Here is a 12,296-nt window from a genome sequence, read left to right as displayed (position 1 = left end):
CTATTTACAGATAGCACAATGGAGATTCATAAAATAAAATATCAGGGTAGTAGTGAAGCAAGCCAGAAAGATTAATATAAACAAATCAGAAAACAAACATATAGAGGTGGGAAATGGGAAAGGCACATCAGTTGCTATGCAGGGATTCAAAGATGTTTACTTTCTTATTCTTCCTCAGGATATCACTACTTTAACTGGTGTTCCAGAAGAGCACATAAAAACCAGAAAGGTCAGGATCTTTGTTCCTGCTCGCAATAACATGCAGTCTGGAGTAAACAACACAAAGAAATGGAAGTTGGAGTTTGATACCAGAGAGAGATGGGAAAATCCTTTGATGGGTTGGGCATCAACGTGAGTATTCTGAATTTTGTTTTCGGATTTTCTGGTGGAAATAGTATTTTTTTTTTTTTGTAAAGAAAACACTAACTTTTCTTAGAGCTAGTAAGCTTGTGAAAATCCTTTTTAATACAGTTAGATTTTATTACAACCCAAAACATGGAATTATATATATTCTTTTATATATCTGTAGTCATGTTCATATGTACTTGGGACAAAACGATTAACCACAGAAGTGCTGTTGTTGCATACTGTTGGTAAGACAGCATTCCTAAATGACGTGAATACTAGTTGAAAATACTCTGGGAGTGATAGCAATAGTTTAGGAACACTAAGTGGTCTTTGTTTTGGTTTGGTTTTTAGTTTGTTGAAGCAAACTCTCGCTGTGTAGCTCTGATCAGTCCAGAACTTGCTATAGACCAGACGGGCCTTGGTGTTGTGGCCATCCTACCGTCTATTTCCTTAGTGTGCCATCATGCCCAGCTTCCATTTATTTTTAAATTCAAATAATATTCTTGCATAACACTTATTTTGTTTGTTAGAAGTATTGAACAGAAATCAGAAATTAGCTAATTTGAGGGATACCTGTAATTTCCTGAGATCTTACGATTAAGAAATTAATTATAAAGTAATTTTTAGAACATAGTAGAATAAATTTTAGAAGACATCTGTTTCTGTTGCTGTACCCTGGAAACTTTTTGTTAGATATTCTTCCATGTTGAAGTTTTTATAGAATTATATTGGGCAAATTATATAAAACATAGTTTCCAAGAGTTGGTATCTTATATTTTATGTTTCATGTAATACATGGAGTCTTTTGTAAATTTCCAGTGGAAATTAAGAAGAAAATTCTTTATCCATACCTAGTGGTTAGAATCTTACAGTCATTCTTTTGAATTCTGTGAGATTTTAGTGTGTTCATCTGTACCTGGGATTCACATATGAATGCATCTCCAGCAATAACAGATCCTGGTTCAGCATTGATACCTTTTATATTCTAGCTTGTTTTTGATGAAAACACTTTAGATAAGAATATAAAGCTAGTTAACATGGTGGCCAATACATATAATGCCTGAGTTTTGAAGAATGGGGCAAAAGATAAGGAGCTTGAAACCAGCCTGGGTTGAAACAGTGAGACACTGTGAGAAAGGAAAAAAGGAGTTGGGATGAGGAAGGGAAAGAGAGAAGAAGAGGTTAAATTTTGTGAAGTTTACACACAGACGCACACACACACATACAGATGTATCTATACCATCACAACACTAATGACTGAGGCATCAATAGCAAGATTAATAATAGAATAAACACACAAGTGTATACACACTTTATATGAAACAGTCTTCAAATAAAGACCTAAAGAGAGAAAATCCTGTGTATTCTTATGCTTAGATTTGGTGATGTATAGACAGTTGTCTAAAGGTCTGCCTAGGCTAAGGAGCTATGATCTAATTAATGGTAGTAACTCGGGTTTCTTTGTTTAAGTTCTCATCATCTTTAGGGATACATTCCTTTTCTCTAGGTATAACAGTCACCTCTAGAACGAATATTTCATAATGACATCAGAGGAAGGTCAGAACCTTATAATACAGCCTGCTTCAAGATAGAAGGACAAGAAAGGGCCAGAGAGACTTGACTGCTGCTAATACATTTTCTCAAATCCCAGATATCATACTTTGTATAGTGTGTCTTAAGCCTCATCCTTGGGTTTAGTAAGTACATTTCACTTTGCCATGCTTCTGCAAATGCCCATCCAGTTGTCATCAGCATAGCTTTCTTTCTAGGACTATCACACTTTGATTCTGAAATACTGATCACTTAATTAATATATGGTTTGGAAATCACACACTCTCCATGCATAGGAGGTAAAGCTCTTTTCAAAATACAGTTTCTTCAAAGTAAAGTGTGTCTTTAAAATAAGAGAGCTTTTTTATAGTTGCTTTGTCTACACTGTTGTTTTGCATCTTAAATATTTTTTAAAAATTGGTTCTCTTTGCTGTCATATTAAGAAGTAACCAAAACTAGTTTGAAAAATATAGTATGAAGAACCATGACTGACTGTTTTACCAAAGCAGGAGGAACTGTCACATTTGCTGATATCAGAATCATTTGTTTTTCAATGTTTAGCTTCTCTTTTGGGGGGAGTAGGGGGTGTAAACGCTGGCTGTCCTGGAACTTGCTCTGTAGAGCATGCTGGCCTCGAACTCACAGAGATCCGCCTGCCTCTGACTCCCAAGTGCTGGGATTAAGGGCATATACCACCACTGTCCAGCAAATCTTTGTCTTCTTAATAACAGAAAAAAGTAGTACATAAAATTATTGTTTAAACATAGTGAATTTTGACTTCTTTTGTGACATATTTTAAACTTTTTTGTAAAACTTGATATTGGAAGGTGAATTTTTTGTACTTATAAGTTTATCATTTAGAAAATTTTCATCTTGGGCTGCAGAGATGGCACAGTGGTTAAGAAATCTTCAAGAAAATCCAAGTTTGATTCACAGCACACACACTGTGTAGCTCACACTTTGTAACTCCAGCTCCAGGATAGTCTGACACCTCTGACTTTGATGGACATCTACATTCATGTGCACATACCTCCATGTGAACACACATGCATACACAATAATAAAACTAAATCTTAAAATTTTGTATCTCAAATTAATGACTTTACCATAATTTGGTTTCTCAAATCTACCTATGTGTTATCATTATATATCTAATATTAGCATGTCGAGTGTAGGAAAATACTTAAAGCCTAGTTCTATATATGTCTGTAGGTTTATAGTTGTGTGCAGATGTGGTACTGGGATCAACTCTACGACTTTATGCATGCTGGGTAAATATTCTACATCAAATCCATGTTTTCAGCTTAAAATTTTCATTTTGTTGAGAGAACACTTTATTTAACAGGAAGAAGAAAGTATCTGTTCAATTAATTTTTAGTACTGACAGGCCATTCTTGAATATGTTGAAAGAGAAATGACTATAGATATTATACCTAAAAGACTTCTTTTTCTAAAGACCCAAATTTTTTTCCTGTATGTGGCCTAGATTTGATGAATTTACCCCCAATAGATTGATTACCTTTGGTTTGAATCTGCCATATGAAGTAACATGGAGGATTTAACAGGGACCTAGTTCCAATGATGAAGAGATTTTACAGTTAAAAGCTCAAGAAACTTGATATGGCACTGGTGTGGGAGAATTGTCTGTAATCTGTCAATCATATTTTAAATAAATGCTGATTGGCCAGGCAGGAAGTATAGGTGGGAAAACCAGACAGGAAGTAGAGGTGATGTAATGAGAACAGGAGAATTCTGGGAAGCAGGAAGCTCCCTCCACCATTCCTGCCCAGATCACCTAAGAAGCAACATGTGAGCTGACAGCTGAAAAAGGTACCAAGCATATGGCTAACATAGTAATGGGTTAATATAAACTACAAGAGTTAACAAGAAGCCTAAGTTAATGGGCCAATCAGTTTATAATCTTATGGAGTCCTGTGTGTGATTTTCTTTGGGACTTGCCGGTTGTGGGGTACTGGGTGGGACAGAAACCCCAACAAGCCGGCCCCTTATGTTACATGTTACCTAGAAAGAGAATCTTTGTGTTTGTTTGGAGATTCTTTTCCTGACTTGCAGTTAATGCACAATCAGAAAGGACGCTGATTCCTAGAGTAGAGCAGTGCTAACAGGAAAGGCACCTCTGCAGTTCTGTTAGTATCATGACAGAAGCTTCATCCCAGATCGCTTGTTTGTTTGTTTGTTTCATTGGAGACATATAAGGAGGTTGCTGTGGAAGTAAGCTTCATGACTAATGAACATAGTTTGGGTTTAAATATAGTGAATAAATTTTATTGTTGCCTATTTGTACTATTTTATTTTTAAAAAAATAATTTTTGAAAGGCCACTTTCTAACAATAAGTGTGCCTTGATGTTTGTTTTTAAGATTTTTAAATTCTCGTTTTTAAATACTGCATTGACATTTTATATCTGAATGGCAAGCTTCTTATGCTCTTTTAATTACCTGAGTCTTTTAAATGTTAGAACTCAAAGGTAAAAGATTTATCTTTATGCAAACTTAAAAAATATCATAAGATACAAAAATCATTACAAGTTTGACCCAGGTTTTTTACAGTATAAATCTCCTTAAACCAACAGGGTAGCACAGTGGGGCCAAAATAAACATTCCTTCTCATTTAATAGTATAGCTAGTTGGATATTGAACTCATAGATTTCTTTCTTTTTTGATACTTATTTAATGTGTATGTGTGCATGCGTGCATGTGTACAAATGTGAGATCAGGTCATCACATTTGGCAGCAAGCACCCCCAACCTACTGAGCCATCTCATTAGAAAAGTATCAACCTATCATTTAGTTTTTAGAAACAAGTATTTTGTTTCATGTCACATGGTCGTGGAAGGCCCTCTCATTTAAGCAGAGGTATTCATGAATTTTGATGTTGTTAATTCTTTTGTTGCCTCATTATCCACATAGTATGTTTGACCTTCAGCCTATAATAACACAATAATGTGCACATGATTCGTAGGCTTGTCATTAGTCCTCATCAGTCAGTAAATAGTATTGTCTGTGCCATCTTTTCCTTTAGCACTGTTTGACTTCATTACTTTTAAAGTTTGTTTGAATTATTTGGCTCAGTTTTGTAAATTCTATGGCCTACTTTTCTTTATTGCTTTTGTGAACAAGTAAATGAGTGTTTGTAGTTGTAGATAGTAGTAATCTGGATACAGAAAATTATTGGCTAGTCCTCTCCTGCCTTCTTTCCATCCACTATTGTACACATACTTACTATCTCCACAGAAGAGAACTCAGTCAATGTAGAATATATTCTTGTGGATTTTTTTTTCAGTGTTTATAGGCATATATGTGGCTTCATAGGTCTCCTGGTCAGATTTGATAGCACACGTTGCAGGATTGGGACACTGGTTGATGACATGTTCACCCACACAGAGGAAACTGATAGATTAAGACAAGGTAGAGTGAGGTCATAAACCTTCAAAGTCTGCCCTAGTGTCCTGCTTCTTCCAGAGGCTCCTCCTCCTAAAGTTTCCCTAATCTCCCCACACATGCCACCAGCTGGTGATCAGAGATGCTAATATGTGAGTCTGTGGAGGGGTATCTCTCAGCCAAACCTCTGCACTTAGCATTCTTTTCTTGTCAGTGGTCATTGAATAAAGACTCTCAGTGCAAGAAGGCTTTGTAGATAACTTTTATGGAGTCATAACTCTATTAAGTCAATACTTGTTAGATATTTATGATAATTTTATACATTTATGTTAAAATTCTAAATGTCTACAAAAATGACTCTTTAAAAAACACCATAGATAAAGAACAATGAAATGTATTAATATATCCACATTGAGAAACAGCATGTCTAATATCCTAGAATTGTTTAGCCTACTTTTGTATTTATTAAAGAGAATCCTTTATATGCTCTGTGACTAGTGTTTTTGAACAACGTTGTATTTACAAGATTCATCCATGTTACTACCAAAGCAACACTTTGATTTTCAGTTGGACTTTTTACATGTAAATCTGAAGTGAAGAATCCCATTTGGATCTTTTAATAAATGTGTAACTTCCTGATATTTTCTTAACTCTTAAAACATTAGTCATTGATTTATAATCAAATTAGTTTATATAGTGGAGTGTTAGTAATATACTAATTCTGATCCTTTCTTGTCTTGAATTAATGACAACACCTCTGTAGAGTTTTGTTCTGGTAGATAGTCATATTCTCTGGAATCAGTGAGGGATTTATTTTTGTTTGTTTGTTTGCTTGTTTTTTGTTTTGTTTTGCTAGCCTTGCCTTGTGGGGGCATGGCTTAGTTCTGAAATTCACTATTTTGGCTTTAAAAGACATAGTCTTTCTGACATTCCAGTGGAGAGTACAAGGTGCTTAACAAGTCCTGACTTGTTTTAGCCTGAAATGAACAGCTGCTAAAATCGACGTTCAGTTTTTTCTCAGTCTTCCCAGACCTGTCCATTCATATACAGTGCAAAAGTTCACTGTTCTGTTGATTCCCTACTTCACAGATTTCACACCCCGTGTCCAGACGCTCCGCTAGTTGTCCTGTACTTGATCTTCAGATTTCTTGTGTTGACAAGCTGTGTCTTTTTGCTTGACTTCTCTTTGTTCATATCTGTCTAAACTAGAGAATTCCTAAGGGGCAACTGTGAAACTGAATTCCTATATAGTTTGTTTTCAGAGGGGGCAGAATTCTCTCCAGTTATGTCTGCCTATGGTCTCTTTCTTGAAGTTTGACTAATAAAAACTCAGAGAGAGAAATTGGGGTTCAACCTGAAGATCCAAAAAGCAAAACAACCAGCCAGTGGTTGGCTCTTACCTCTACCTCAGTCCGAAATGGTGATTCTGCCTCCAGGAATCTCAGAATGAGATGTGTCTGAAAACTGTCTCCTCCTGTTTTATACTCCTCTCTAGGGCTGGGATTAAAGGTGTGCACCACTGGGATTAAAAGCATACACCACCCGGTTTCTATGGCAATTACTGTAGCTGCTGGGATTAAAGGTGTCTGGTATGTAAAACTGACAAGTGGGGCTGTTTTACTCTCTGATCTTCAGGCAATCTTTATTTATTAAAACACAAATGAAATGCCACTATACTCTGTCATCCATTTTTTCTGTTAAGAGTTTATAATTGCTATCCATGTATTTATTTGTTAGTCAGGTACACTTACTAAGATACAGATTTCTTTATCATTACTGACTTGGAACCTCAGTAGTTGAGAATTGAGCAAATAGGGTATAAAAGTAAAAATAGAAATATAGAGATTGAAAGACATAGGATATGAGAGATTTCATGGAAAAGATTGGTTCTCAAACCGAGTCATGAGATGATTGCAGTGGATTTTCATATGTAGAGATGCTAGGAGAGTATTCTCAATGGAAGAAACAACTGCACTGTTGAGCAAGTGCAGGCTGCATGTTCATAGAAACAAGTCTAATTTGACCAGTTGGTTACTTATAAGGAGATAATTTAAAATATCTGGAAAGCCTTCTTACCATACTATATAGGGGCTTAAATGGTAAGGAGGTAGAGACTACCACAGTGGATGATAGAAACTGTTTGGAGTTTTGGCTTGGCGCTGGTTTGGGAAATAAACAATTGGAAGATAAATGTGGTAACATGTTAAATGGTGGGGTGGAATCAAATAAAGGAGACAGGAAGATTAAGATGTTGGAAGCAATATTACCTAGGAAGAATTATAAAATATAAGACATGAAGGAGGAGGATGACAAACCAGCTGGAAGAATGAGTGCTTGTTAACAGTTTTTCCATTTAACCTGCGTGTAGTTCTTTATACAGCAGGTAACTAAAAAGCTCTGTCACCTTTGGAGGAAATGGATCTGTTCTCTTGATTTCTGAGGTCTCTCTCCCTCTCTCTCTCCCTCTCCCTCCCTCTCCCTCTCTCTCCCTCTCACAAGCACACACACTCTATTCTGAACTAAGCCAGTGTGTATGTTGAAACTCTTCAAATCACTGGGTCATATTTATATTATCACTTCTGAAGATTACTAGTTTATTTAACTATCAACTGTGAAACCACATGTACCTTGGAAAGGAGCATCACCACAAAAACATTATTAGATTTTGGAAGTATTATAACTAGTCAAAAGAAGGGTTTTCTTTTTTTAAAAGGGGAATTTAGTATAGGAATCCATATTTATAGGGATCATAAGAATTCCCAGAAAAGCCCACAGTTTATGACCAGAACTTCATCAGCAGCTGTGGGGCTTCATATCAGGGAGAGCTACTTCAGTGCTCTGCTTGTGTCATAGCTTTCATGTGTCCAAGTTGCCCAGAGTATTTCTCCTTTTTCTTCTCAAGATAGGGTGGCGTAGAGTGCAGGCTAATCTTGATTCTCCTTCCCAGAGTATTGCAATTACAGGTATATGCCTCCCACATCCAGTTTATTCAGTTCTGGGAATTAACCTAGGGCTTCTTGCCTCTAGGCGAGAACTGTACCAGCTAAACTATGTCCCTAATCCCCCACTTCCATAGTTTCGAGTAAGTTTCCAGAGAATGTCATATTCATCTCTGAGAGATTGACATTAAACATTTATAGCAAACATGGTTATACTGTTATAAACATCAAAATAAGGGATGTCAAGTCTTAGAATGTTTGTTCTTATTTTAAGTAGACCTTTCCCTTAAAACACATTATTAGTGATGAAGTTTTGTTGAGAGAAGGTTCGGTTTTAAGGATTCGTATTATGTGGATGCTTCTTAACTACAATGGGGTTAATGTCCCAGCAAACCCATTATAAATAGAAAGCATCTTGAGTTGAAAATGTTTCCTACTACTAACCTATTGGACATAGTAGTTTAGTGATGCAATTGTTTACACTGTAGCCCAACATGGCTAACTGTTTCATTGCTGTTGCTCATCATTCAGGCAAACATTTAAAATTTGAAAAATAGTTCCTTGGGCCAATGGTCTGACTCACTGGGTAAAATCAACTCCTGTAAGTGGTCCTATGACTTCCTCATGTACTGTACATTCACACTTATACAAACATGCATACAAACTCATATTTTTAAAAGAAAAATATTTTCTCTTGCTATATTGCTCTGTCACCATCATAAAGTTGAAAATCTTAAAAATTATCATAAACTAGAGGCTGTCTGTACTGGCAATTCTACTCAGCAGTAAATTTCTTGATATTGAAGTTTCTAAGGTCAGTTTGGGAATCTTCTGGGGCTTTTTAATTTAAAACATTTCACTGCCCTTTTTAATAGAGTTTAATAAGCCTTAGTAAAGAGAACTTGAATGTTTTCGAAATTATGATTTTTATTATTAGATAATGCATACTAGGAAAATCAGACTTACTACAGAAATAAAGTATTTTTCAGAGATTATTACAAGTATTGTCATAATTTTCTTGATATTAAACCAACTGTCTATTTTCTAAACACTGCATTTAAAACTTTGATTGTCTTGCAGTCAAGGCTTAATATTAAATCATGGGCATTCTTTCTTCTAGGGCTGATCCCCTCTCCAACATGGTTTTAACCTTTAGTACCAAAGAAGACGCAATTGCCTTTGCAGAAAAAAATGGTAAGATTCTTTTCTTTCTAAATCAAGATAAAATTTTTGTGTTTTTAACCTTGAAACCATTTAAGAATTTGAAATTTGGACAGATACTTAGCTGGTCAGTCACTCTCCACCAAGCCAGAGTTTGATCCTTGACACCTACATGACAGAAACAGAGAACTCTCCCAGTTGTGCTTTGACATCCATGTGCATGCTTTTGCACACATGCACATACACAATAAATAAATGTGAAGAAAACATTTTTTAAGTATATGAAATTTGACCTGAAAAAAAAAACTTTCTGTATATCTATCCCAGTGGTTTTTAGGTTTGTTTCTACATCAGAAATTTTCTCTGCGCTGATCATAAAATCTAAAATGGAATGTCCAGTGTTACATGAAAGATCAATTTACATTGAAATAAAGACAGAGAATAAGAACATTGGCTAACACTTACCTTGTTTCTGAATCTTCCTGAAACATCTCTATTATTTAGTTAATTAAGCTCTGATTGCATATCTCATGAGGTGGTCGTTCCAGTTGTGACATTTCACTGTAACAGGCTTTCTTCTTTTGACCTAAAATCTAATGTCTGTTATTCTACCTGATAGCCTTTTAATTACTTGAAGGGAATTACCTGTTGTCATATTTATTCTAAACTTTCCTTTAAGCTTAAATGACTACATTTGCTGCTTTAGTAGATGTGACAGGTCTAATACCAAACATAATTTCAACAGTACATTACATTTATACAGCATAATAATATATTTAAACTTTTGGAAAAGCAATAATACATATTAGTTTGTGGTGATCTTGCTGTAAACAAAATTTTAAAAGTACTTTCAAAAATAATTTTCTATTAGTAAGGCTGTAATATACTGTACTGAAAAGGAGGCATTACGGTTATATGCTATTCCATTTATGAAATTATGTGTTAAATTTCACTGTGGTCTTAATATGTTTTCATAGTTAAGAGTACTTGTAATGAGCTGGAGAAGTGGCTCAGTGGTTAGAATCGTCTCAGGAATGGCTGCTCTTCCAGAGAACCCAGCTTCTATTCCCAGCACCCACATGGTGGCTCACAGCTATCTGTAACTCATGCATGTAGTGTTCAGATACACACACACACACACACACACACACACACACACACAGGCAATACACATAAAATAAAAGTAGTATGTATGAAATAGAACTGTCAGGTGTTCACCTGAAATGTTGTAAGTAATTGGTAATGCTTGTCTCTGACCCATACCTCCCTTCCTGCATCTGGTGTCCTTGCAGTTTGTGTCTCTTACACTTAAATGCAATACTTTTATTTTTAACCGAATGAATGCATGTGTTGTGTGACTTTTCTTGGAGAAAATGTCAGCCAGTGACTATTACCCCAGATTAGGCACCAACATCATACCAAAGAAGCTATCCCCCCCCCCCGAATCTCCCTTAGCAACAAGTTCATTGGGTGGATACTTCAAGGTAGCTCATGACTAGAAGGCCCACCCCATCCTGGGTGCCTCCTGCCTAGTTTGTAGGCAGCTCCACTGAAGAGTCTCCTCTCCCCAGTAACTGTTTATTGCTTCTATAACTGCAGTAAGAGGCCCATGAGTCTTATAACTTTCTGAGCTTCCTAGTTTCCTTGACTTCCTTCCTTTCCTTCTTCACAAAGGAACAGTTGAATTTAAAGGAAATAGCTAGACAACATTTTAATATAATTTTAATATAGAAAGATATTTAAGTTCTAGTTGTGCCATTTGGATTTCAATCTATATTTATTATCCTTTGAATTAAAAGATAATATATACACCTTAAGTACATTATTAGTATAAGGTATTATATGTGAAAAATTTGTATTAGCTAATATATTTGAAGTACAAATCTGAAAGCACTATAAATGTTTTCTAAAATATTTGTTTTACTTCCTCATTTAGCACTACATAGCCTATAATTAAAAGTCTAAAGTCAGGATCTGGGGTACACAGGATAATGGCAGGGCATCTGCTGAGCATTCCCTGGGTTTACAACCAAGCTAACTGTATCTGAGTCCATGGCTGGTCATTGTGACTTTGTACTTCGGTTTCCGTATATATAATGAGAATTGCTGTGAGAATTAAATGAGCTGATAAATAGCAAGTGATTAGATAGGAGCTGACATATTATGTATAAATATACCTTAGCTTGTTAGTAACAGACCAAAAACCTTTCTTCAGAAAGGTTTCTTAAGTATGATCTCCTTCGACACTTTTTGGCCAAGTTTAAATTTCTTACATGTGAAATTGTTGTCAGCACAACCATATTATTACTTTGATTCAAGATAGCATTTCTGTATTTTAATTAAGCAGTTCTATTAATGTTTTCCATCCTTTCAGTCTTCTATACTTCATGTCTCACACCTTGCAAATTACTCATCTGGGGTTTGTATCATGACTTCAATAACAGGAAATCTAATTAAACTGTTAAATCCCTAGCTAACCTTTCTCTAAGCGGTCACAAGGCGTATATAACTACGGTTGCTATGTGAATTGCAGGTGTGAAGTAGACACTGCTGCTATTGAAATCAGGTGATTCTCTAATTTGATTTACTTCCCCAGGAAAGAAAGTCGGGTTTCAAAGACAGTAGGAAATGTAACTTGGGAAAGGTCAACAGAGAGTGACTTAGAAACTGCACTCAGAGTGGAGAAAAGTCTCAGTCTGCAGCAGTGCAGACATCGGAGCCACTGCTCTGTCTTCAGCACTTTCACCAGGCCTGACACACAGACATTCTGTTCCCAGTGAAACTAGGGCTTTCTTTGTAGGCTCAAAAATTTAAAGCCATGCTGATTTTCAGGATAATGCATGCCTTATATTCAGTGTGGTACTTGTGATCTGTTATGTGTCTTTACAGTTAGCATT

The 12,296-nt window shown here is 35.8% G+C and overlaps 1 protein-coding gene across 1 annotated transcript in view; it reads left to right on the top strand.

The window, feature by feature from the left end:
* Nucleotides 1-12,296, top strand: part of Ndufs4 (NADH:ubiquinone oxidoreductase subunit S4) — a 115,685-nt gene that overhangs the window by 75,741 nt on the left and 27,648 nt on the right. Inside the window, exons 3-4 of the mRNA XM_048443047.2 lie at nucleotides 179-351; nucleotides 9,359-9,432. Coding sequence (XP_048299004.1) covers nucleotides 179-351; nucleotides 9,359-9,432 — 247 coding nt within the window. The remainder of the gene's footprint in view (nucleotides 1-178; nucleotides 352-9,358; nucleotides 9,433-12,296) is intronic.

The sequence above is a fragment of the Myodes glareolus genome, chromosome 15 (assembly GCF_982192425.1).
Source record: "Myodes glareolus chromosome 15, mMyoGla1.1, whole genome shotgun sequence".
NCBI lineage: Eukaryota > Metazoa > Chordata > Mammalia > Rodentia > Cricetidae > Myodes > Myodes glareolus.
This window is presented reverse-complemented; position numbering and strand designations above follow the sequence as displayed.